Source organism: Mycotypha africana, assembly GCF_025528875.1.
Source record: "Mycotypha africana strain NRRL 2978 chromosome Unknown BDF20scaffold_3, whole genome shotgun sequence".
In the NCBI taxonomy this organism is placed as follows: Eukaryota; Fungi; Mucoromycota; class Mucoromycetes; order Mucorales; family Mycotyphaceae; genus Mycotypha; species Mycotypha africana.
The window spans coordinates 2,237,262-2,263,566 of NW_026515727.1; the positions used below are offsets into that span (position 1 = coordinate 2,237,262).

The window sequence follows — 26,305 nt, forward strand, 5'->3', positions numbered from 1 at the left end:
TAGATTCTTTTCAGCCTTTGGAGCTGCCCCGGGCAATTTAGATAAGATTGATATCTCGTGTCCATTGGGCTTTAAAAAAAAATAAAAAAAATATAATATTATGTAATAAAATCTATGTTTGAACGTAATATACAACGACGAAGCAAAAGACAATATTCGACATGTGTACTACATTTCCAACGAGACATGTAACAAAAAAGAAACAAGCTTTCGATCATATAAAGGAAGTAGAGTTTAGGTAGTTCGATACAAGGGACACAGTACATAATTGCCTTTAGCTATGTTCTTCGTAATACACAATATAGGAACCTTAAACATATTCTATGCGGCCATTTACTTCACATATTATACCGTGCTTTGTACACTTAGACAGAACATTTTTGATCTTTGACACATCATTATATAATCTAATCCGTTTCTCATGAACCGCAGGAACTATAACCGTCATTCACCAGCCCTTCAAGTACTGATATCTGTAAGTTCACTCTCCAGTAGTCAAGTGTAATATTAAACAAAAATTTATTGTTGCTGTTGAAGTATGATAATATGCGTCTTCTCTACTGCTAGTAGTGCTTTTTGAATTTCTTAAATACACAATCTATAACTGACATAACGACCAGCTGTCTCACTCTCTCTCAAAATCTTCACAACCTATTTAGTACAATAGTGATTGAATTGACTTCAGCTTGTCATTCAAAACAGATATATCGACATTCTTGTTCTTATTATACCTGTCCACGTCTCAAACCGTAATATCTGGCAACAGGATCGGTATGCTGAATACGGGGTAATTGTGTTTCTTTCAAACGACTATACAGAAGGACAATTTTAGCAGCCTTAGACAACCAGTGCTGTGACATATTACTTAAACTTACTATCTTTGCAATAATGTGGCTTTCTCTTCAGGTGTTAGAACTTCATGCTTGGGTACTAGGACATGATGTGTGATATTGACTAATAATTCACTTTCTTGGAATGATTCAAGAGTGTGCTTTGATGGTAGAGATTGAATAACCTATGGAAACCAAAGTGGAGTGGTCAGAAACATTGTTCTTATTTAAATAGGTTCGTACAATCGTGCGTTTGTTGATCAATTACCTTGTTAGCTGAGGAAGTCATACTTTTTTGATAGATACAGATGCCCTTGGGAATTTGCTGTTGAGCCATACGTTCAACATAACTGTAGAAACAAAAAAAAAAAAATTGTTAAACTCAAAGCGAACCATTTTTTTTTTGCGGTTGTAAAAGTACAATAAAAACTCAATGCTTTACGTTCTTAATGGCTTCACACCAACAGAAGCGTCTTTAGGGAAAAAAACAAGCAGTTGGTCTGTAGGTGAATCTCTTTTTTGAACCACAAATGTCAACTGATCGCGGCTGTTGTTAACATTGGAAAAAAAAAAGAAAATCAGCATACTTTCTGAATCTATCTGAAAGTTTAACTGAGCTTACTCAACATCACCAGAAGGTGCAAATGTACGTTTGAAAGATTCTAAATCCATGTCTAGTTCAGACTGTGACACTAGATATCCCTAAAAATCGTACATTTAATTTCTCTAAGTGTTCTGCTTGCCGATTGTACATTCTCTTCAGTAATGGGTAATTACTCTGTCATGAACCATTTGATGTGCTGTACGGTAAACTCTCCATAATCTAACAGCTTCACTTTTACCGGTATCCAAACTATTCATTTTCTGGGAATTTTTTTAAGGTGTTGAGATATGAGTTGAACGTCCGTGTGGATTTTGATTGATGGTGGATGGTCAAATACAAAAGCACTGGTCGAAGAAGGGTTGATATATGAATAAGACTGAAAGCGAAATTAGGAAACTGCGAGGAGGAGACGTGACTGAGAAAAGAGTACAATTGCAGACAGGTGGCTTATTTAGTAGACAACCGACTTCAGACCGTAGAGCTGGTTGGAACTTTTTGATCTGGAACAGTATATATGAGTTCCTTTATTCAATGATTCAACGGAATAGTCTGTAGTTTTTAGCAAAATAATATCAGTAATTTTTACATTTTTTTCTTACTGATGGTAATAATATCCTTTATCGAAGAATTTTGTCTATTTGAAATCAGCTACTATGTATGATAGGCATAATTTATGTGTACTTTAATTTTTTAAAGTTGATGAAGACTCTTATTTTTTGATAGTGAGTGAGAAATGAAAAAACCGTGTTAGTGTATTTACCCTTGTTTACACTTCTGTATATACATTCTACTGTTCTCAATAGTAATGTCTGCTTACTCGGCAGATTAATTGAGTAACTGAACAGCTCTATTGCTCAGAGCTGCTACTCTACAAGTACCATATTGCGCTGTATGTGAGATTTCTGTCAAGGAAAAGTGAAAAAATATTTGCGCATCGGAAGTTTTGAAGTTGCTTATGTGTATAGTTTATTGTGATTACCTTGAAACTGAAAGCAGTATGCCTCGCATAAAACGACTTTGAGAAACACATTGCGCGATAGAATCGCCATTTTCGTTGAAAAAATTCTGCACAATCATTATGTAGTGCTTGCAAGACTAGAAAATGGTCGTCAAGTTATAGGCTAAGCGTCTGCACTTGATCCTTTTATGATGTACACTGCAGATACACCTTTTGTCAAAACGATGTCGCAAGAAAAGAAATTATAGTGTCGCATTTTCACAAAAATCGTTACCTGAAGGTAAATTTTACGTTAAATAAAACGAACACTATTCTTGGCTAGTGGAAATATATATCTTCTGCTAATAATAGTAATATGAGGAAAAGAAAGCTGACAATTTGTGGTTTTATAATGATAAACATGCGGTAAATCAACAACTAAGTTATAAGAAAGCGTTGGATAACGTAGAGCCCCGTTTCCTCATGTTATTCTTGAACTACGAGGTTGTACTTCGAAATGTGAGAAAACATAATAACAAATTATTGAGATGGGCTTGGCACTATACTACAGAAATAATTCATATTACCTTGTCCTTGAATAGTACATCTTTTGGCAAAATGCTGCGGCGAAAAACCAAAAAAAAAAGGTCTTAGAGAAACAGTTGTAATCCTCACTTAATCATAAATGCTTGAAGCGTTTCTTTGCCCACTCAATAATATAAAAACGTTCCTTTCCCTTGATATCTAAAATATATGCTTTCCTTATTTGCTCGCTTTTCTATAGAGTCTTTTTTCTAATAATATACAAGCGTGATAAAATGTCTCATTCTTGCCAAAGGCTATGTCATGTTACGATAAATAATGTCAAGGTCCATGTACCTTTATCTATCGATTCATTCTATTTCAAGTATGCATGAAATTGATTCGTTAGACAAAGTAGAGCCATAACTGACGCAATTTCGATAAAGACTTGATCATGGAAGAGAAGGATGTAGTCGATCTTTGTGAGCTAATGGTCAACTTTCACATCTACAAGTCAGTTGAAGGCATTTGCTTGTACCTGTAAAGTTAGCCATCTTTGGACTGCTTCTTATCCGTTCTTGCTTCCGCTTCTTAAACGTAAACATCGGCTCTTTACCTTTTGAGTTATTGAATGAACTTTTGGAGCGGCACCTTATTTCATTTGCTGAATCAGCAAGCCAGGAACAACTATCCATACTTTCGTTAATCCCTTTACTCTCCTTATGCGGCTATCTGGACAAACGATTATATTACTGTTTGCCATACAATTATTTGGGCTCTATATCTTTCTGAAAGGCTTCCTTCTTACACGCCAAACATTCAGTTTAAAAGGTCGTCTTTATCCTGCTTGGGAACGTTTCCCTCTACATCAACATTCGCAACATCTCCCTAAATCATCACTGCCACTCACTCTTCCACCTACTACAAGTTCGCAAAAACCATTTAAAAGAGCTATCATAATACTTATTGACGCTCTCCGTTTTGATTTTGCTATCAACTTCACAGAAACTTCTAATGAGTACTTTCTAAATCACCTACCTGTCATAAGCCAACTTCAACAATCACAGCCTCATTCCTCTCTCTTATTTCAGTTCCGTGCTGACCCTCCTACTACCACGATGCAACGTATCAAAGGCTTAATGACTGGTTCTTTGCCCACTTTCATCGATGCGGGTGCCAACTTTGCTTCCTCTGCGGTTGGTGAGGACCATCTTTTGCGGCATATACAAGCTCAATATGAACATATTTATTTTATGGGTGATGATACTTGGGTTCATTTGTTTCCTGAAAGCTTTCAGCCAAATCGTACCTTTGAAAGTGATAGTTTTAAAATGCTTGATCTTGACTCTGTTGATAACGCTATTGAGAAAGAATTATGGCCGCTTATGGAGAATCGTGTTAAAAAAGACGAATGGGAAATAGCAATTGCTCACTTTTTAGGTGTTGACCATTGTGGGCACACTTATGGTCCTTCTGACCCCAATATGGCGCGAAAACTGACTCAAATGAATAGTGTCATTGAGCGTTTATTGCAGCAAGTTGATAACGATACTTTGCTCTTAATCATGGGTGATCATGGTATGTCTGTTGACGGTGATCATGGTGGTGAAAGCGTAGAAGAGCTCATGAGCACCTTATTTTTATATTCTGGAAGACCGCTAACTTTGCAGGAGCCATATTTCCAATCCCTTTATGAAAGAATTCATAATGCTAGGGCTGCGCTTTTGGGCTATGACCTGGATGGTATTGCTCAACGACTTCATTATAACCCTAAATCTTACCCTATAGTGGCTCAAATTCATCTTGTCCCCACTTTAGCTTATCTCTTAAACACTCCTATACCTTTCGGCAATTTAGGCGCCATCATACCTAATCTATTAGTCCCCAATCTGCAAGCAGAAGAATACTCCCCCATCAACAAACAGCTGTATACATTATGGCATATGGTGGAAGAATTCCGCAAAAACTCCTTACAAGTGCATGTTTACCTTGAAAATTATCAAAACCAGACACATCAACTAGACTTTTCGTCCGATAAATTAGCACCAATTGTACAACATCTATATGACGCCGAGACAATTTTGACAAATTTACTGCAACAAAGACTCTTCACAGAATCATTATCAAATGAAAACAAAAACAGCAAAAGTAACTCTCAAATCCAACAATACATTGAGCAACTTGAACAAGTGATATTGGCTTATGATGCTTTTTTAATCAGTACCATCAAGTACTGTGAAGCCATTTGGGCTCAGTTCGACACAGGCTGCATGATTCTTGGAATTATCTTATTGAGTTTAGGAGCCGCTGCTACTTTATCGATTGCATCATCGCAACCACAGCAACAGCGACAACAACTGAGAAAAACCACGTCTACTACCATTTCCACCATTACTATCTCGAACAGTGTATTTGTGATTTGTATTCTCTCTTTATTAGGTACTTCTATTTTCACATATGTTCGCTATCAAATTCTTGGACAATATTTCCTTGCCCGAAATTGGTTTGAAAAAATGGGATTTATTGATTGGCTTGGAACTGGTGTCGCCTTAGCCCTAACTGCCAGTATTCTTGTTCTTTCTTTGAGTAAAAAGCAAGGAAAGACATTCGACAGTATTTCACGCAGCAACAACTCCATCCCTTCATCTTGGTGGAATTTAAACGACAGGCAGACTATTGTCATAGCTGCTACCATTCAATCGTTTACTTTGGGTTCTAATAGTTATGTCGTTTGGGAAGATCGTGGAACGCTTTATATTTTGAATACATTGGCTGTTGTTTGGGCTATTCGAAACCTTAAATCTCTTCATTCAGTTTCCATCAAGGCCATAGTTACTTCGTTTGGCTTCCCACTCTTGTTCATGGCTTTGATTCGTATATCAAACGTCACAGGCCAGTGCCGTGAAGAACAATTTCCATATTGCGATTATGTCCATAGCGGAATGCTGGAATTTGGTTTTGATACTACTGGATATTTTACGATTGCTTACGTCGCTGTTATGTACACGCTTATTGTCTACTTCTCTGGCTTTCTGTATCGTTTGAAAGGTCTGTTTTATACCGGAATATACCAAATTTCAAGCTTACTGGTGGTGCTTAGGTTTATCTACGAAATTGCACAAAAATCATTTGATTCCACTTCAGCGGCATCAATTACAGAAAATGCAGTTGATATTACAGCAAATGTACAGAAATACATGGATGTCTATATTCCGCGTCTAGTTTATGGTCTGGTTATCCTAGGCACTATCATCGTTATCATACAATGGGTAACGGCGCCCAGTGTCAATAGAGAGAAGCAACTTCATTGGAGTTGGACACTATACTTATATTGGACTACGTTACTTGCTATTATACAACGTCCTATTGGTGCTTTGATTGTCTTAAGCTCCCCTTTCTTGATTCGAATCTTGAGTGAAAAGGCCTCCCACTCTACTTTACTTATTCGCCTGACACTTCTTCATTTCCTTGGTCATCATTTGTATTACGTTACGGGTCACCAGGCTACGTTTACATCTCTTCCTTGGAAAGCAGCTTTTGTAGGCTTTGATGATATGAATTATTATGGTGGTATGATTTTAGTGGCTCTTTCAACAATAACAGGTTACATACTAAGTTGGTTAGGTTGGCTTGTTATTCTATCTCATGCGTTACTATTACAAGAAAGACAAAAAGACGATGTCAATGCGGAGAAGAAAGTATCTTCAGATTACAAGCAACTAGCGACAGACGAAATTCAATTTGATACTAATGATGTCCATCATACTTTGTATCTATTACCTTCTTTGCATACAATTTCGACATCACTGTGCGCCATTTTTATTTTCGTATTAAGACGCCATTTAATGACATGGAAGATCTTTGCTCCTCGGTTCTTATTGCAGGTAATAATCGAAGTATGTTCCTATATCGCAGCTATCGTTATTCGAGAATTGCTACATTGATCAATGTTTAAGCTAAATTAAAGTATTTGTGAATCAATTGTTTATATATACACAAATAAGTCAATTTTATTTTTGAAATAAATATTGATTATTGAAAATAGACATACCTACTCACAAATAAAGGTTATTTTTTTAGCAAGGATAGTTATACACTATGCAATGAAGAATATCTAATGTCATCTAACAATTTCCGAAGCAAACAAATAAAACATTTCACGTTTTGAATTAATATTCTCAATATTTAATTTGGAGGAAAGAATGAATAACCGTTCAGAGGTACTTTTCTGCATCGCTACACTAGGATCGCAGAAATTAAAAGCCTTTATTGATGGAAATTAAAAAGAGCAGAAAAGGGGAAAAAACTAATGAGATACTAACTAATAAGATTAAAGAATTAGAGTTAAGCAACATGTGTTTTAATCGATCAACGATTTTGTTTAAAAAGTTGAAAGAATAATATTAAAATCCTTGAACAGGGAAGTAAATCCCTTGACCAAAGTTAGGCGGCGATGGACCAGCTGGGGGATGCGCATGATCTTTACTGCTTGATTCAACTTTGGCATTATCATTGTCCTTTTTCTTACTTGGCCGACCACGTTTTTTGCGGACAGCGTCAACGCATGTTTCTCCCTTTTTCAATCGAGTACATCTTGAGCAGGGGCGTGCAACATCACAAGCTACATGCGAAGCCTTACAAGAGACACAAGCCTTACGAACATAGACTTGCTGACCATTATCATTGCTAGCAGTCGAAGAAGAGCTCGCACTTGTCGAAGGAGCAGGGTGAGGAGCAGGATGATAAACAGGATTCGTAACAACATTATTAAAAGAAGAGGAGACTTGCGCTTGGTAATTTGATGATGAGCTATAAATAACAGAGGTCTGCTGCTGCTGCTGCTGCTGCTGCTGCTGCTGTTGCTGTTGATGTTGTTGATGTTGATGCATTTGCTGAAGCTGTTGCAGAACTTCCACAGGATCGGTCAGTTGTTGCTGAAACTCTTGTGGTTGCTGACGTTGTATATCTCCCGCAGGGAATAAAAATTGAGACGTTACTTGTTGCTGGTATTCCAGCCGTTTAAGTTGTGAATGCCCTGCAGGAGTGGACATTTGGGGAACAGCATGTTGCTCGTACTCTTGCTGTTGTTGCTGTTGAAAATATTCGACACGATCAAGCATTCGAGATACCATCTGATGTTGATAATCTTGATGGTTCTGTTGTTGCTGTTGTTCTACGAATCCCAAATGGCTGACAAATTGAGGCATCATTTGTTGCTGATATTCTTGCCGTGGTGGAGTGAGATTCTTTAATTGTTGAGGATCAATATATTGAGGCAATAAATTGTAGGGTGAGTGGCTATTACTCAAGTCATTAGAATAGCTAGCAGTGGAGGATAGCGTACTAGTTGAAGCTGTTAAGGAAGGCGTAATAGTGGGTGTACTGACATAAGCCGCGACAACTGAGGGCGTACATAGTTCAGCAGGATCGTAATGTAATTGACTATACATCGTACGGTCAATTTCACCAACTGTAGGTGTACTTAAACGAGCAGCGGTAAGTAGGGGGGAAGCGGTAGAATTTGTACCATTCTGTTGGCAATGGTTCAAAAGATTCACAAAGTCAGCATCCCAAGAGCGAAATTCGGCAGGGTCGTAAGGAAAATTAGACATAGTTGCAACAAAAAAGCAGAATAATATAAGGAAAGAAGAAAATAGTCTCCGGAAAAAACTGGTGCCTTTTTATAGTACTTCGATAGCATTTTGTTTATAGCAAAGGTCTACGTTTGTCTTTAGGATTAAACTTTAGGAAATATAAATTTCTTTTTCCAACGTACCCAATGTATCAAAGCTAATAAACAATAAAGTCTAAAACTGCATGGACTTAATTCTTCCTAATACTCCCAGAGGTAGTTATATGATTATTCTGTAGAGCTTCCCAGACAAATAAAGAAAACTGATCATTTTGTTAGATATATACTTAAAGAGACACAGCAAGTGCTCATGCTCGACAGCAAGATGCCCACATAATTGGCATGTCCTTCGGATGCCGTTCACTTTTTTGCCTTTGTGCTTGAAAAATTGGCTCACAGACGTCGATTGTTTCAAGTTGAATCAAAGCCAAAACTTTCACAGTAACAATTAAGCAGAACGCAATGGCAGAATAGACTTTTGTTTGTTCTTTTTCCCAAACAATGCTCCAAAAAATTTTCATCAAAAGCATCCATTTGGATGAATATCAATGAAACCAGCAATTTAAAGTGTTTTCAAAGTGAACCCAATTAGCATCTACATCGATCAAATACGAGACTTTAAGGGAATAAAAAGTATTATTTACAAGCGCAATTTATCGTAAAAAAGCTGACCAGTAGCTTAGTAGCACATACAACTTCATGGTTCTTATTAATTGTGCACTTAATTAGAATCTGTTTGAATGTCAATAGTTTTTTTTTTTACTGATCAGTCATTATTATGAAGACGATATGAATGTATAGAAAACACAACAAAAAATAACGTGTTAAAAGTGAATGATCCTTATTCATTAAAAATCATTTCTTGTGATACGCCTTTATTGAGGGGTTAGTCGTGCACAAGCTAAGAATCTGTCTTACTCGTTCGAAAGTTTCAAGCATATGGTTCTCTAATAATGCTGTAAGAGGATATGAGGTAATCTATGTTTGTATTTTAGCAAGAACCCGTCTTATTCATATATTGAAACCACAATATTGTATCGTTTCCCTAATTGATAGGTTCATATTCCTCCGCTGATGCGGGTCCATCAACTTCATTACAGTCAAAGTATGATTTATTGTGATTATGAAGTCTTTTTTCTCGTCTCCAAATCACATTCTATGTATGGCGCTTCGAATTACAGTATGTTAATATGATGTGGAACCGAAAATGGCCTAACAAACAATGAACTTGTTATTCAACCAAGGTTGTTTAGGGGTCTCATTTTTTATTTCTTTCTATTGAACATTCCACATGTGCCTCACATTGATTTACCTATGAAACATAGCTTCAGGTAAAAGAACATTTGTTGACATTTCAATTCTTAATAGTTGAGAACACACCATAGGATTAACATGGAGACGCTAAGAATCTGATTCTAAATAATTCAAGCGGAAATGAAACAATGTTTTTGATAATCATTGAGCGAAAGAAAGTTAACGTAATCAGAAACATAATATAGTATATGATGATGGACATGAAGTATAACGAGAGAACAGTCTGAAATTTTGAGATAATTGGTTGTTAGTTACTTGGCATTCTTTAGCTGATGACTTTGCTGCCTCCTTTTAGAAACACTAGCTTTCTTTCTGCTTCTACGTGAGTTGTAATTGTCTCTTTTAAAACATTAGGAGATCGTGTTGTGAATACACTTTTCTAAATTCAGAAGCGGCTGCATTTTTTACAACTGTACATTGAAAAGTTGCTATTGATTGTGGAAAGCTTAAGCAGTAATAAGCTGAGAAACACAGATCTTTATTATGATTGGCTCTCCACATAGTACCTTCAGATCTTCCTTGAATTTAAAAAGGGTTTATGCGCACTGACCATCTCAATTTTACCGGTATCTTCCCTCTCTCCCCCTTCACTTTCTTTTGCTTATCTATATGCGGTTTTCTGTATTGATTTTTCACTTGCTATTGTTCTATTTTACTGTACATGCTGTTGCTTGCTACAATCTATTACAGCAGCAGCAACAACAACAACCGCTCTTCGGAATCAAAAAAGAATCACAATCATTGAAATTGAAATCCATATACCATAAAGCAAGTTATAACGCACCTATACCCCACTTGTTCAGACGTTACGATGTAAAGGAAGAGGAGGCTGCCATTTTTGAAGCAGAGATGGATAATGAAATGTCAATACAAGGACATCTAGCTATCATTGATAAGCCGTCGGATACAGATATTTCAAGGTTGTTGGAGAGCCGTAAGAGATCTGCATTGGGATTAGCTCGTTGGTCGAATGTTGTAGAAGAACAATCGAGTAATGGCCGGAACAACTACCAAAATGTGCAGGCAGCAATGAATATGCAATCAGCGATTGAATTTGTACCAGATGTAACGGATAGGAAAACAGTATTAACGTTAGCCATGATGACAAATAATGCTTACTTGGATATTAGCCTGAATGATACCGATTGGTACGACATTGAAGAGCCATGGAAATTGGTAAAGTAGAGACTATCAGAAAAAATGGGCAGTGCAGAGCAAGACTAACTATAACAACATATTTTGCCCATTTCACGCTAGAATAATTCTTTCGGCTGGAAGGAAAATGGACTGCGTGGACATATCTTTACCAATGATGACGATTCCTTAGTGGTTATCAGTATAAAAGGTACAAGTGCAGGCTTGTGGACTGGTGGACCTACAGGTGAAAAAGACAAAATCAATGTATATATTGAAGTATTATGCTCTTCATATCCTACCTTTACAGTTATTGACGGCCTTTTTTTTTAATAGGATAATATGTTATTCTCTTGCTGCTGTGCAAGAATCAGTAGAGCTTGGACTCCTGTTTGTGATTGCTATCAAGGAAATGGTTACATTTGTGAGAATTCCTGCTTACAAAAAAACATTCAAGAAAGTGAACTTTATTATGACAGTGCCATGGTAAGTTATACATTATTTGAATACTCAGTGATTCTATAAGAGGCTGACTTTTGATTGCATCCATTGATATGATGTCATTGATATCAACAGGTCATGGTTGAGGAAGTAATACACCGCTTTAAAAAGAGTACCATATGGATCACAGGTCATTCATTAGGTGGGGCCTTAGCCAGCTTGGTAGGACAAACTTTCGGGATTCCCACTGTCACTTTTGAAATCCCTGGTGACAAGCTTGCTTCCACACGTCTCCACTTACCCTCAGGGGTGTATAATAACCGTGCTCTTTGGCATTTTGGGCATACTGCCGATCCGATTTTTGTTGGTGTTTGTACGGGTCCGTCCAGTAGTTGCTGGTATGGCGGCTATGCAATGGAATCTCGGTGTCATACCGGTAAAAAGTGTGTATGGGATACAGTGAAAGACAATGGATGGCGTGTCGATATTCGATCACATCGTGTAAAGGATGTGATTGAAAATATTTTAAAGAAAAAAGAAGAGTTCCCTTTACCGAATTGTGTATATGAAGAAGAAGATTGTCAGGATTGTGGGTTATGGTCATATTATGATAAGAGAGATCCTATCAGTAGCACTACTACCTTGTCATCTACTCAATCCGCTACTACAACTTGTAAATCATCAAGTAGCATTCCGTCTGACAGGTCTAGCAGCACTAGCACTAAAACAACAGTGATAGGGGAACCAATAACTGATGATCCTTGGGGTCATTGGACTACTACATATTATTAGACGTCTTTAGCATATACGATACTATATATACCTCATATGATTTGTTTTTTTTTCTTTTTAGTTCCTTTGCTCGACAATAGTTTTAAAGCATGCTACACCAATAAACCTAACATTTATGCAGCAGAAACTTTGTTGTTGTAGCAATCATCGGCATGAAACTCACAAAAATTTTCTTTGTTATTTGTTATCATTATCCCTGAATTTTCAGGCTTCTTGCAACAAGCTCCCTTCATGTATGGGAACGAAATTTCTAGTCAATATACATCATCTTGAGAAATATGACTAATATCGAAAAGAAAAACAACACATATAATCAACAACAACAAAATGAACAGCAAGAGCACCATAGACCAATGCTTAACGATTTTGATCTCAATGTGGTAGATGAAGCTTTATTACATCCCGACATTCCAGAATATGAAGATCACTTTGGCTTTATTATTCAAGTCAGTTCAGATCACGAGTATGATTCCAGTGATGTTTCTTCATTGGAAGATAAAGACGACTGTAATATTGAAGATAACGAACTGGGAGAGGATGGAGAGAATAATACTATCAGTACCAAAAATACAACTTTATCATCCTCCTCTTCCTCTATCACAGATGATTATCGAATGAAAAAAAATGTGAAAAATCTGACAGGTGACAACAATGGTGAAACTAGCAATATCAGCGAAAAACTACAACAACAGTATAAAATACTAGATGCCCGAAACGCTTTGGATAACATGGCGCCCACCAACATTGAGGAGATGACAAACTTGAATACTACTGAAACATGTTCACTCAACGAAAAAGTTGACGAATCAGCCCCTAATAAAGTCATCAGTAACAGTGCACGTTTTGAATCTGGTAATAAAGTGCAAGAGGATTGGCAAATAGTAAATAAAAAGCCGCAAGAGGACCACCAGGCAGTAAGAACACCGTCGCCAACTGCTTCTGCTCCTTCAAGTACTGCCATCACTGATACCGCAGTATCCGCAACACCAACTGCTGAGACAGCAACCGCCACTACGAGCTATTACGAGATGTTACTGTCCAAATTTAGAAGAAGGGAATGCAATAAAAGCATATCGTCAAACAGTAACAGTGTCGGTAATACGCAGAAGCAAACGTTAACGCTACTTAAGAAGGAATTATGTCAAAATTTGGAACAGTTGAAAGAAGAATGCAATGATGATATTGATTGGGGTGAGACTCACTTAACTTCATATTGTATAATTTGTCATGCACTTATACCTTCATTTTATTTGCCATGTATAAAGACTTTTGTGCATCTTTAATATGCAATTTTGAGAAAGCAAAAAGGACGGAGCAAGCTAAAATCCGACGCTTCCTAGCCATTGGCATCCCACCGCCTTTACGTGGAAAATTATGGAGAATCTTTTCCAATTCAGACGATGACAATTATCTCAATGATGATACCCATAGTGTTACTAGCACTGTTAATACCACAAAGACTGACAATGAACTTGTTGTAAAAGAATATATTCATCTTCTGAACCAAACCAGTCCTTGTGAAAAACTGATCCGTCGGGATCTGTCTCGTACATTCCCTCACATCCCCTTTTTTAAGGATAAAGAGGGGGAAGGTCAAGAAATGCTCTTTAACGTTATGAAAGCTTACAGTCTTTTTGATACCCATGTAGGCTACTGCCAAGGCCTTCATTTTGTTGTAGGCGTTCTATTATTGCATATGCCAGATGAAGCAGCATTTTGCGTATTGATCAAGTTAATGAGTCAGTATGGGCTACGAGGGAATTTCACACCGCAAATGGAAACACTGCATGAGCGTATGTATCAGTTTGGCCATTTACTTCAAACATATTTACCTGAAATCCATCGGCATTTGGATGCTCAAGGAGTATTGCCAAGCATGTATGCTTCGCAATGGTTTATGACGCTCTATGCCTATCGATGTCCTTTAGAATTGGTGTATCGTGTTTTTGATCTTTTGTTTGTAGAAGGACCATCTATATTGCTAAGTATCGCCTTAGCCTTGATGAAGAAGAATCAATCTGTTATTTTGAGTTTGGAATTTGAGTCTCTGCTAGAATTTCTTTCTGGTGGTAGTAGTAATAGTAATAGTAATAATAGCAACAGCAACAGCAGTAATAAGAGGAACCATAATGAACATATTGGTAGCATTTTTGATGCTTACAGTAATGACAGAGAAAGCGGCGCTTATCAATTTGTTCAGGATGCTTACGAATTCGTTATTTCACCCAAATTACTGGCTAAACTCGCAAAACAATATCAAATAGAAGCGGCTAAGGAAGCAAAATTGCAATCTATAGAAGACGCTATCAAACGGGAAAATGTTCAATTGACTGATCAGATTCAACGGATTCGTATAGCTTACAAGGCGCTAGAACGAGACCATCAAGATGTCACTCAGCATGTCATTCAGTCCAAGGTTGCTATAGCTAGTTTAGACGCGGAAAATCAACAACTGCGGCACGAGATAAAAATAATGAAGCAAGAAATGGTCAAAATGAAAAATAGCTATTCGTCAGCCAATACAAAATACAAGCAGCAGTTCGAACAGCTTGCCAAGCAAAATGCTCATCTGGTCGAAGCAAATTCGGATTTGGAAAATAAAGTGGCAGAATTGGAGGCTGTCCTGATTGACATGAAGATCAAGTATGCAGAAAGCGAAAGCGAGTATGAAATGATGAGGCAGAAGCTGCAGGAAGCTCAGAGACTGAGTAACGTAAGCTCTCATAGAAGTAGTAGTGCTAGTAGTCGAAAATGATAAACGAACTCGAATGGAGCGTGCAATTTACATTTATTGTAATAAGATGAATTATAAGGAATAGGTATATTTGTTATGTATTGGGGATGTCAATTGATGATATAAATTATAATTATGAATGCTTTTTTTTTAAAGAAAAAAAAAAAGTAATACTCCCGCGTTTACTTCTACACTGGAGTAACATACTAAAGACATGAACAAAAGGCACCAAAGCATCTCGAGAAAAAACCTTTTGATGACTGCTGATTATGTAAAAGCGGTGAAGAGGAATTAATTGTATTGTAGTTGTTATGAACATCTGCTGTTAACATAGGTTGGCTAGCTTTATAGACTCCTACATTACTACTATATCTTTTGGATAATCTTCTCTTCTGCTGCTGTTGATAGTAGTTTTTGTGACTATTGCTATTAGGCGATGATGGATTTGAAGCAGCATGGTTTAAAGCCATCACAGCGTTATGCTTGTGCTGTCTGTTGTTGTTATTGCTACCGTTATTGTATGGGTGATAGGGAGGGTGGTGCTGCGGTTGATAATGATGACGAGAATATTCCCAACCCTTACCGTCGTTCAAGAGCATCCAATCGTAGATACCGTCGTCTGTCTCTCCAATGTCATCCAGTACTTTATCAAATAAGTCTTTCATGTATCCATAGTTAGGGTTCTCTTCAAAGTCGAGTCTACGTGCATACTGCAGATATAAACCGAATTCCTCTATTTTTTGTAAAACAGTTAAGAACATATCAACCAAGTATTAAATCATGAGTGTAAAAAAAAGTACCTGGAAATCCTTCGCATAAATCCTTTATTGATGTCGTTTGTTTTTTCTCTCCAATTTTTTCATATTTCTGTTTATTGGTGGCTGCCTTTAACCCTTGCCAAGGTAAAGCACCTCGCAGGAAATACATAAATACATGACCCAAGGATTCTAAATCATCTCTTCTAGATTGTTCTCGGCCTAAATGCGTGTTGATACTCATATAACGTGCTGTACCAGATAAACTTTTCTTTTCACGGTAAGGTATATGTTGTTTCGTTTTTGGGTCGCGGTAAAGTTTAGCCATGCCAAAGTCTATCATGTAAATGGTATTGTTACTATTATGCTGATAGTCATTCCCACCATGCTTCGTGGGTGATGAGGACTGCTGTTGTTGTGATGCAATAGCAGAAGTAGTGGAATTCGTGGCATTCGGTCTGCCAATTAAGAAATTATCGGGTTTGATATCTCGATAGATGAGGTTACGCTCATGAATTGACTGTACACGAGTAATCTATGGTCGTTCGTAGAGAAAATAAGAAGGCTTTCAGTTGGAAATATCAATTCTAATCCCTTTTTTGTTTACAACTTACCATTTGTTTTGCTAACATAGCAACTGTTTTTATACTAAATTTACGTGAGCACATATCGAATAAATCTTCTAGACTAGGTCCCAAAATATCTATAACCAATATGCTGTGTAATCCTTCCTGACCAAAATAATAAGCAGCTGGAATGCCGCCTATACTCAGAACGAGCGAAACCTGTCTGTGTGAGTAAACGAAAGGAGTTCTGCTCAAGTGTGTATCAAAGGTAATATTGTCTGAACACTTTACTTAGGCCTGCTAATATTTTGTATGTTCGATATTCATCTCGTAATTGAGGTGCATCTGACTTTCTCGATTCGAACTTAATAGCTACTTGTTGGTTGTTCATCAAGTTGATACCTACAATATTTTGAGTGAAAAGCAGCGAGTTTTCTTTTTTCCGAGTCAATTTACCTTCGTAGATGACGCCAAAACTGCCTTCACCAATTTTTCTTCCAACTTTATAATGAACGCCAACGACATTAGACGAGGAAACCGAGTGTCCTGGGCCTGAACCGTTAGTGCGTGTCTGGTGCTGCGGTTGTTGAGGATGTTGACGGTGATGAGTGGGCATTTTATAGACTGTGTCTATTGAGAAAAGAGAAAGGGAAAAAAAAAAGAGAAAGGAAGAGAACAAACAAATATAGTAAGGGAAAAACCTTAACAAATTATACGGTAGGTAAGAGGTGAATGGAAAAGGGAATAATAAAATGCACAAAAGAAATGCACTCTTTTCCTTTTCCGTATATCTTTTGGCTTATGTATAGTTCAAGGTAAAATCGTTGATAGGCAAAAGGAACATTATCAAAAGTACTGTGCATTGATTGCCGTTCGTCAACTAGCGGCCATTAAATACTTGCTGCTGCTGCTGCTTCTGCTAAACACAACAATTAAACAATAAAGCTATAACATATTGTTAGACCTCGTGTAGATTTGTAAATGTACTCTAAATTTGAGAGTACTTCTCTACAAGTCATTCGTATGAGTTGCTCATTTTCTTTCGAACGTTGCAAATCCTTCCATCACTCTTTCTCCAACTATAGAGATATACAATATGCATGGGATTGCTACTAGCCATTGCCATAACTACAGAGCTCAGTAAAAGAAAACAATTCAGTCTTTAAAAATTGTGGCAGAATTCACTCTAAGCGCACGGTGTAAATAAGTGCGTGCAAAAGCTTTTTTTTTCTAAATAGAACTCATTAAGTTAGTCTTTGAAGCTCTAAGCTCGGATGTTTTTGGTGGATAACTCAATGATACAGCCTGCGTCATGTGCCCTTTCTGACAGCATAGTTATACTGGAAGTAACAAGTCAACTGTTTTTACAAAAGGTTATGAAGACTTTTTTTTATTCTTTTTCTTTTGTTTAATGCTTTTCAGGGTTCATAATGGAGCTATAGCAATCCAACAAGCTACTGAATCTTTATTCTTAATTACTGATTTACCTTTATATGAAGGTTTAAAAAGTGTGCTTAACAAAGATAGCTATTATTGGTGACGTACACGACGATAAATGTTAACAAGCTTATGCAAAATGAATGGCTCGTGCGTTTGTCTTTGATAATGCAGTGTTTTTTAGGTCGCACAAATGATTTCAGGCACAATGACCCTTCATTGGTCGGCTAGAGTAGTCGTGCTTGCTTCTACAGTCTTGATTTACTTATGCAGAGCACAACAGACTGCTTCAATCGAGGAAAAAACGCAACAAAGATGATTAGAAAAAAAATCCGAATAGTATTTGCAAGTGTTTGTTTCTGCGGCCATCTTGACATATAATTTGTTTACTCCTTTTCGAATGATACAAAGTTTGCAAGCCATATTACATCTAAACCACGCTAAGCTGTCTATCCAGTGTCGAGACAGATTATAGACATAATCTAAATAAACGGTAAAATTGTCATGGATAACGGCGTCTTTTCTTTTCGTATAGTTTTCATGAATATAGTGAAGGGTAATAAAGTCAAGAATCAAGATTCATTCGTTATACTACCTCTCCGACGTATGAAATGGCATTTAAAACTATGTATATGCGCTTACCAGCGCATTTACATGGCTTCAAACTCCTTCAGCAATAAGCAATCCTCTAACTAAAACTTCTGGGCAGGAGACACATTAACAAAAAGAGTTGATTATACCCTTCTTTCAGTTGCTTTCTGACTTTGTTTCCATTACTCGTTCATAATTCCGGTATTCATTATGACTGACCATGGAGCACTATTTTCAGCTTGCACCATTCATTCGCTCAGACAGTTAAATGGTATTGAAGACTATGACGTTCACGAGATTTCATAATCAACGATCACAGTGGATAATCTACCGCAACAAAGCTTAGTAGGCATTACGAGAAATACATTACATTTGCCTTTATCTCCACAATGGTAGACTAACAAATGCGTCCCTGTTGTTTTACTGCAGCAGCGACACATATTAACAGCCTTGAAAGTAGAGTAATTTATTCTATGGCCTATAAGATGAACAAGACTGACTTAAGTTGTGTACGAAGTTTTGAATGAGGAATGATTTGATTGTGCTTGCTGATATATATCTGGCGTTCATTTGATTACACGCGTTGAACCACACTAGATGTTGTCTGTTAACTGTTTCGCACCATTCATACTATGGCAATGTTGGTGCTTTATACTTTCAATTAAAACTTCCCTTTATTTATTGTTTTTTTATCTACTGCAAGATCGGCCCTAACGACACATATTGTTATGCTAAACTTCTGTTGCTAGGCCAAGGAATTCAATTGAAAAGGAAACGCGGTTATGCAATCAACAAATAGCCCAACGTCATTGACCTATTATTCAAAGCTAGCAAGGAGTTTACGTTTCATCTGACAACCTATCTAACTTCATGGTACAAGCTGTTAACTTAGGCAACCAGTCATCAACAGTTCTCACAAAATGAAAGCTGTAGGGTAAAGGTTTTTCTAAGATGCATATGCGTTTCTATTTCCTGATTTTGTGTATTTATTTTAACCAACAGGTTTCAGGATTTGCATTTCAATAGAATCAAGTTCCCATCTCCGAACATAGTGGTAGCAAGGATGTTCAGTTTTGTTTTTTGTTTTTTTTTTTCTTGAATTGCCTATGAATAAAGTATAAGGGTCTTCAACATGTATTTAGCCATAACTGTTCTATTGCTTGTGCTGCTAACAGAATCGATCCTTTTTCTTGGATACTCTTATATAACAACCATTGTGTGTGTCTATTTTTCTCAAGTCTTTTCTCAATCGAGCTTTGAATTAACAGATTTTCCAACATTTGCCATTAGACCTATGACCTGTACGTGAAAATAACAAGAGACAACCGCGTTGCAAAACAGAAAAAAATGAAGACAGATGTTCTTAGACTGAAAGCAGAACTGGGCCAGACAAGTTCGCAAGTAAATTCTTTTTGTATTATTCAAAAGGATGATAACATTGCCATTCGAGCTTACCAAAAAACTTCAACCCACTGTTTTGGGTAATTACATAGGATGAGTTTTCAAAATGGGCAAAATTACGTAGAAAGTTGGATAAAGCAGTTGCTGATTTAGAGAAATTAAGTAAGCTTCGATTTTAGCAATAAGTAGAGAAGCAACTCAAAGTCGAACTAAAACCCTTTGCTTTCACGCCTTGATAGACTCTGATATTTCATACTCAAGAGCTGCTTTTGAGCTTAAAGTCAAGTCTGTATTATGGTTTTTGGTTCATGGATCTCAAGTCGTCATGGTATTATGGTTCAGAAAAAGTGCTGTATTCTACCTTCCTCCTGGTTGGTTTGGACCTGCTCAACGTTTCTTGTCATGGCCATCTGCACCTGAAGGTATGAGAACAATAAAACATCAGCATACATACAGTGGGAAAAGGCAACTCACCTAACTGAAATTTTAATTTCAAAAGGCTCGGTTAGTGTTGGTATTTGGTTTGCAGCTTGTAGAAGAATGATCAAGGCTTTAGCACTCACAGTAAACGATTTTGTTCTCGTTCCATCCACTGAAAAGAAGATAAAGACAACTTAAAAACGTTGAGGAAGGTGAAATAACTGACGATGGAGTATCCTATCTTGTATATATACATAATCATTATAAATAGCGGTAATAATAAATAGGGAAGTTCATAGGGCCACTCACTTACTTTCCCATGCCATCTATTTTCTATCTAGTAACCTTTTTAACTGTAGTAGATTTTTCATTTGCCGCATTGTCGTTCAATTTGTGCTAGTGTCTATGAGTGCTTATAGAGTTTTTTTTTTAGAAAAAAGAACAGTCGCAACTAACGTTAAAGTTTACGGAAAGGGCGGGGCAAATGTGTATATAACTTGAAGCGTGTGTGTGTGTGTGCGTGTGCGCTACATTGTACACGTCGAAATGTCAGTCTTCACCGTGAGAAAATTCGAGGAGAACCGTCTGATTTTCCCCACAAACGAAGGGTTATAACTATTTTAGTTTTGTCATTTTCAAACCGTTCTTTCTTTTTTCCTTGCTTTCCTTCATTGACTCATTCTTTTGCTATAAACATGTTCAAATTAACCCAACGTCTGGCTACTGCTACTCGTACTGCAACTCCTCTAACCTCAGTGACTCGTCAAGCCTTCAAACGGTAAGCGTCGGATAAGAGTTGGCCTTCTATGAGCGCGTGTACTTATTGCCTTCTAATAGTAACTATGCTGCTTTAACTTATTCTGTGCCTACGGCTCATGAGGCTCCTTCTTCCTTGCAAGCTTTTACGGAAGAAGAACTCATGTTGAAAGAAACTGGTAAGTAGCCTACCTACTTTAAAAGTGGATGTCGTCCTTAGGTATCAACGTCCATTCTATCACAGTATCTAGATTTGCTCGTGAAGTTGTACAGCCTCAAGTTCGTGAAATGGACGAAGCTGAAGTGATGAATAAAGACATTATCAAATCCATGTTTGAGAATGGAGTAAGTATTGCATTCAAAAAGTCCAAAGGGAGGAGGAGAAGGAGGGGACGCGCAGTGTCTGTAAGGGGGTTAGCTGCAAAAGAGACTTGAGTTGTTTACTGATATGTCCATCCCATAGTTTATGGGCCTTGAAACTCCCGCGGAATATGGTGGTGCTGAATGTTCGTTCACTGCTGCCATCTTGGCTGTAGAAGAACTTGCCAAGATTGATCCCTCTATCAGTGCTTTGTGTGATATCCATGTAAGTTTAACAATGTAGAGCTGTATTGCGCGTGAATCCACGGGTACTCAATCAACCCCATTCTGCCCTTCAGAATACGTTGACCAATACTGTGATTCGTAAATGGGGCACACCTGAACTGAAAGAAAAATATCTCACCCGTCTTGCTACCGACACTGTGGGCAGCTTCTGTATCTCTGAGGCTGGAGCTGGTTCTGACGCATTTGCTCTCCAAACACGTGCTGAAGATAAAGGTGACCACTATCTTTTGAACGGTGGCAAGATGTGGATCTCTAACTCTGCCGAAGCCGGCATTTTTGTCATTTTTGCCAACGTGTAAAGTATATCACAAAGAAAAACTGCTACCGAAATAAGAAGAATCACTGTGTTTTCTAACATACTTTTTTACTTATCAGCGATCCTTCGAAAGGTTATAAGGGTATCACTGCTTTCGTAGTAGAAAAGGAATGGGGTGTTGAAATTGCCAAGAAAGAAAAGAAACTCGGCATCCGTTCCTCCTCCACCTGTGTCCTTAACTTTGACGATGTAAAGATTCCCAAAGAAAACGTTCTGGGTAAAGTGGGTGAAGGATACAAATATGCCATTGATTCCTTGAATGAAGGTCGTATTGGTATTGCTGCTCAAATGATCGGTTGTGCTCAAGGTGCCTATGATATTGCTTTGCCTTATATGATGGAACGTAAGCAATTTGGACAGGCTATTGGTAGTTTCCAAGCCATGCAACATCAATTTGCTGAGGTGGCTGTAGAAATTGAAGCAGCCAAGTTGTTGACATACAATGCAGCTCGTTTAAAGGAGGAAGGAAAGCCTTTTGTTATGGAAGCTGCCATGGCTAAATGGAAGGCTGCTAAGGTCGCCGAAAAGGCTTCATCTTATGGTAACTCATCCCCTTTTCTTACTTGTATGCATTGATCGGCATCGTATTCTAACTAACTGTTCTTTTTTTTTTTTTTAACAGCGGTTGAGTGGATGGGTGGCAATGGTTTTGTGAGAGAAACGGGTGTAGAGAAATTCTACAGAGACGCTAAAATTGGTTCTATTTACGAAGGCACAAACAACATTCAACTACAAACCATTGCAAAAATTATTGGCACTAAATACAAATAAATGATTCCCCCCGTCAGAAATATAACTGATATATAAATATAGATGAACCACGATGTTGACTAGGTTGATAGGTAGTCAAAAAGTACCCCAAAAGACAGCATGTGTTTGCAATAAAATAAAAGAATAAAAAAATGCAGGGGAATTCTATTTGAATCCGCCCATTTTGTTAAACAACTTCTAAAGGATCCTTATCTACTTGAGATACAAGAACCTCAATAGAGTCCTCTCCTTCCTCTGACTTTTCATCAGCCAATGCTTTTTCTAAAGCAGGCTTCAGAACAGCAGACAGATAGCCACGTTCAGTGTTTGAGTGTTCGCCTAGGATAAGAACCAGTGGTAGTTTTAGACAAATGAAAAATATGACGTCGTTGCAACCTTGTTTACTACAAACACTTACAGAGAATGACGCTTGTATTTTTAGCCAAGGCGGCCAATACATCATGATGACCCATTTCACCTGTGAAATAAAGGTCAGCATCAACAGAATTCAAAACCGAAGAACCTGAGCCAGCGCAAATGGCGACAGTTCTGACTACTTGATTCTTGTCATTCGTAGCCAAACGAACTAAATGAATAAAATGGTCGAATAAGAGGATGAACTGTTCAACAGGGTTAGCAAAATAGCTTTTTTCTTTTTCACAATCAAACTTTACTATAAGGTAATCCAATCAATTTCTTGACACGGTCAACAATCGTCGTGAGTTGTGTAGGCTCATCGAATGTAAAGATACGTCCTGAACCTGATTCTTCTTGTCCAGCAGGAGGGTTTTCAGCAGGAGTGATGGGTTGTGCAGAGCCTTTACCGAGTCCGCTAGCAAGCCAGTCATTGACTGGTTTATGTGGATTAGAATGATGTAAATCTCTTTCTCGTTTACAAAAAAAAAAACAAAAAAACAAAAAAACTCGGTGCTTCATTTACCTCCATTGACGCAATTATCGCAAGCTGTGTGCGGTGAGTAGATACCCACACCTTTGGCAATGGCTTTCAAAACAATATCCTGTTTAACATCCTCGGAGGTCAGGCGTTTCATGGCACGGAAAATGGGAGGATGATAGGATACAATGGTGCCAATCTATGTAGCGTTATGTATTTAAAGGGGGGCGAGCGAACGCTAAGTTTAGGTGCCAAAGCTCCTCAATAGTTTGTCATCGTTGTGTGTCCTATTTTACCTTGGAATCACTAAGTGCTTCATTGAGAACTTGAGGTGTAAGATCGATCGTCAACAAGACTTTATTCTGTTTGGGGCACGGATAAGGTGGCTCTGTTCATCCATAAAATAGAATGAAAAGCGGGTGAGCAGATGAGTCAAAAGTAAAAGTTGCATTCGGCATGGGCACAAACAACCATCTGACGAGTTCGCGTCTTGTCCATGTGCCATCTACAAAGAATTTTTACCCACAAGAACGCCAACATTATCCCATGAGGTCTCAGCAAGCTCCAAAGGAGCTATTTTTTTCATGCAACGTGCAACTTTTGATAACAAAGACATGTTTGAAAACTTGAAAGAAAAAAAAGAAAGCAAGTGTTGAACAAGGTTAGAAATGAACGCGAAAATTGGCATAATTTTGCTTCCCTCACTTTGAACAAGCTGCCTTCGAAACCCATATAAAAAGAACACACAAGTATCTAGCAAAATAACATTTATTTTTTACTAAAGTCATCTACACACATATCTACAGAAAATGTCTCATCACATGAACGCTATCTTGATTACCAATGTTGACTCTCTTCTTGGCTATGCTCTGGCCTACCGTTTCCTCGAGGAATGGAACCGACGCAGTAGTGTCAATGAAGAATTCCGAGAAAAGACTGAATTCCGTTTACTATGCCGTGAACGTCAAGGCATGGAAGAATTGGAGCGTATGGGTGCTAAAGTGATGGAAATTCCCAACTATAACGATCCCGACATCCTTAAAGCAGCCTTACGTGGCGTCTCCTACATGATGCTCTTGCCAGAAAACGACTCAATGGCGTATATGGCCGGTAAAATGATGATGGAACAAGCCAAAAAGGAGAAAGTGGATTACGTTGCTTTGTTTTCTTAGTAAAGTCTTCACTGTTGTGCATGCTTTTTTCTTTTTTTTTTTCTTATTCCATCTAACGAATAGTTCTTCTAACTATTTATCATGTCCATTAGTCAAGGCATTGATCACGTTGAAAAGCACAAGCATCATTATTCAAGCCTTTATCCTTTCTATCAGCTCGAGCAAGAATTACGAAGCGTCTTTGGCAAGGACAACTGTTGTATTTTCCGTTCCGGCATGTGGCATCAATTTTTCTACTATTTTGGCCCCATGATCTCTGATAAAAATAAGGTGCAACTTCCTATCCGCAAAGACTGCCGATGGACCTCCATTGATCTAGGTGATTTGGTGGATGCTGTTTATAACTTGTCGGTTGGTGAAAAAGGCTCTGAACAACGACGTCAAGCCGGAAACCATGCAAATCTTGCTCAATCCATCGTTGCTAACTTGCGAAAGAAAAATCAACTATTATTTTGCTTCACGGGTGAAGAAACAATATCACCTCATCAACTGACTCGATCCATGGAAAAGAGTCTACAATTGGGGCACCCCTTAAAGTTTGAAGAAATCGATGCTGCTACCTTGCAAAAGTACCTTAAAGAAATTCATAACGATAATCGCTTCAGAGCTAGACCCGGAATGTCAGATAAAGAGTTCCTGCAACTCTTTGTCGATGAAGCAGAGCAACAGCAACGTAGCAGCCAAGTCGGTGCTAGTATCAGCGATAGTGAATCTAGATCGTCTCATCAAAGTCACTATACTTTCCCTCTGGGTCGTTACTTGAATGATAATGTCATTTATGGATTGCTAGAATTTTGGCGTCTGGCTGATGCTGGGCACACCGAAGAAACGACCTCAGATTTGCAAAAGGCTCTGGGACGTCATCCTCGCCATTTGGAAGATTTCTTTGAACATAATCGTGACCAGTTCCGTCGTCTCCGTTGAATATAGAAAAGAGATGCTACTAGGCTTTCTCTTTTTTCTTTCTTTTTTTTTTTTTTTTTATTTTATCGATTACGTACAAATTATGTTTATTTCTTTTTTTAAAGTATTTTTTACTGGAAATAAACAGAACATCTCTATCATAAATGGATAGATTACAAATATTACGGTTGCAAAGGAGGAAGGAACGCAATAAGTGCAGTCTTAGCATAGATAAACAGTTCAATTTGCATGATGACAATTTAAATGTTGATAAATAGAATATTCTACCCGTAGATGACGATCACTGTTACTTGAGATATAGGTCAATAACGAAATGCGTCAGGAAAAGTATATAACGACAGGACGTGAGCATTCTTCGTTCAAGGGAATCTTAGCTAAAACGCTCAAAGTATGGATGCTATCGGCGCTACTCTATCACCGTTTCTACAAAAAGGCCAATGCAAGAGAATGCCAATGTAACAGGTCTCAATTTAATATATCATCATTGAGAAGGGATAATAGGTGTTTGATTTGTATTACGACAAACATAGGAACATGCTTGACAAGATAGCAGTCGAACTGAAGAATGGCATGCTTGGCGGTTTGATAGCTTGTAACTATGTGTCTTCATAAGTGGAATAAATTGAAGAGGAAAGGAAATACTTAAAACGACATATCTATATAGTTGATAACTATGAGAACCAAAGAATTGCATCATGCTTGTCTCGAAAAGCATTGTCCAGTCAACGAAATAAACGGAGATCTATTCTTGCTTTTTGACAAAGGACGGCTCATAC

At 37.7% G+C, this 26,305-nt stretch overlaps 10 protein-coding genes across 10 annotated transcripts; 6 read left to right on the forward strand and 4 right to left on the reverse strand.

The window, feature by feature from the left end:
* Window positions 1-585: 585 nt before the first annotated feature.
* BDF20DRAFT_905480 (RNA polymerase Rpb5, C-terminal domain-containing protein) lies at window positions 586-1,622 on the reverse strand (the record flags this gene model as incomplete). The annotated part of the gene is made up of 7 exons (XM_053083166.1): window positions 586-651; window positions 732-810; window positions 876-1,015; window positions 1,099-1,180; window positions 1,273-1,377; window positions 1,453-1,532; window positions 1,608-1,622. The coding sequence occupies 7 exons, from the start codon at window positions 1,620-1,622 to the stop codon at window positions 586-588; spliced, it is 567 nt and encodes a 188-aa protein (XP_052938524.1).
* A 2,389-nt stretch (window positions 1,623-4,011) lies between these two features.
* Window positions 4,012-5,919, forward strand: BDF20DRAFT_807551 (alkaline-phosphatase-like protein; the record flags this gene model as incomplete). The annotated part of the gene is made up of 1 exon (XM_053076551.1): window positions 4,012-5,919. A coding segment is annotated over one exon (1,908 nt), but the record flags the coding sequence as incomplete, so codon positions are not given.
* Window positions 5,920-7,296: 1,377 nt separating this feature from the next.
* On the reverse strand, window positions 7,297-8,505 carry BDF20DRAFT_834215 (uncharacterized protein; the record flags this gene model as incomplete). Its single annotated transcript, XM_053078720.1, has 1 exon — window positions 7,297-8,505. The coding sequence occupies one exon, from the start codon at window positions 8,503-8,505 to the stop codon at window positions 7,297-7,299; it is 1,209 nt and encodes a 402-aa protein (XP_052938526.1).
* A 2,435-nt stretch (window positions 8,506-10,940) lies between these two features.
* BDF20DRAFT_809272 (Alpha/Beta hydrolase protein) lies at window positions 10,941-12,047 on the forward strand (the record flags this gene model as incomplete). Its single annotated transcript, XM_053076584.1, has 4 exons — window positions 10,941-11,015; window positions 11,097-11,240; window positions 11,310-11,459; window positions 11,550-12,047. Coding segments are annotated over 4 exons (867 nt in total), but the record flags the coding sequence as incomplete, so codon positions are not given.
* A 437-nt stretch (window positions 12,048-12,484) lies between these two features.
* BDF20DRAFT_911795 (rab-GTPase-TBC domain-containing protein) lies at window positions 12,485-14,961 on the forward strand (the record flags this gene model as incomplete). Its single annotated transcript, XM_053083876.1, has 2 exons — window positions 12,485-13,397; window positions 13,472-14,961. The coding sequence occupies 2 exons, from the start codon at window positions 12,485-12,487 to the stop codon at window positions 14,959-14,961; spliced, it is 2,403 nt and encodes an 800-aa protein (XP_052938528.1).
* Window positions 14,962-15,128: 167 nt separating this feature from the next.
* On the reverse strand, window positions 15,129-16,877 carry BDF20DRAFT_911796 (kinase-like domain-containing protein; the record flags this gene model as incomplete). Its single annotated transcript, XM_053083877.1, has 6 exons — window positions 15,129-15,146; window positions 15,258-15,673; window positions 15,741-16,230; window positions 16,310-16,458; window positions 16,553-16,663; window positions 16,718-16,877. The coding sequence occupies 6 exons, from the start codon at window positions 16,875-16,877 to the stop codon at window positions 15,129-15,131; spliced, it is 1,344 nt and encodes a 447-aa protein (XP_052938529.1).
* Window positions 16,878-19,421: 2,544 nt separating this feature from the next.
* Window positions 19,422-20,308, forward strand: BDF20DRAFT_816483 (WRB/Get1 family; the record flags this gene model as incomplete). Its single annotated transcript, XM_053077154.1, has 5 exons — window positions 19,422-19,505; window positions 19,580-19,690; window positions 19,783-19,852; window positions 19,930-20,112; window positions 20,190-20,308. The coding sequence occupies 5 exons, from the start codon at window positions 19,422-19,424 to the stop codon at window positions 20,306-20,308; spliced, it is 567 nt and encodes a 188-aa protein (XP_052938530.1).
* A 497-nt stretch (window positions 20,309-20,805) lies between these two features.
* On the forward strand, window positions 20,806-22,559 carry BDF20DRAFT_905484 (acyl-CoA dehydrogenase/oxidase; the record flags this gene model as incomplete). Its single annotated transcript, XM_053083167.1, has 7 exons — window positions 20,806-20,888; window positions 20,948-21,045; window positions 21,111-21,211; window positions 21,330-21,452; window positions 21,526-21,767; window positions 21,848-22,329; window positions 22,411-22,559. 7 exons carry the CDS (start codon window positions 20,806-20,808, stop codon window positions 22,557-22,559), a joined length of 1,278 nt encoding a protein of 425 aa, XP_052938531.1.
* Window positions 22,560-22,725: 166 nt separating this feature from the next.
* Window positions 22,726-24,049, reverse strand: BDF20DRAFT_905485 (GTP cyclohydrolase 1 type 2/Nif3; the record flags this gene model as incomplete). Its single annotated transcript, XM_053083168.1, has 6 exons — window positions 22,726-22,877; window positions 22,957-23,124; window positions 23,213-23,389; window positions 23,479-23,632; window positions 23,730-23,821; window positions 23,956-24,049. 6 exons carry the CDS (start codon window positions 24,047-24,049, stop codon window positions 22,726-22,728), a joined length of 837 nt encoding a protein of 278 aa, XP_052938532.1.
* A 193-nt stretch (window positions 24,050-24,242) lies between these two features.
* On the forward strand, window positions 24,243-25,529 carry BDF20DRAFT_911800 (uncharacterized protein; the record flags this gene model as incomplete). Its single annotated transcript, XM_053083878.1, has 2 exons — window positions 24,243-24,604; window positions 24,698-25,529. The coding sequence occupies 2 exons, from the start codon at window positions 24,243-24,245 to the stop codon at window positions 25,527-25,529; spliced, it is 1,194 nt and encodes a 397-aa protein (XP_052938533.1).
* Between the last annotated feature and the right edge of the window lie 776 nt (window positions 25,530-26,305).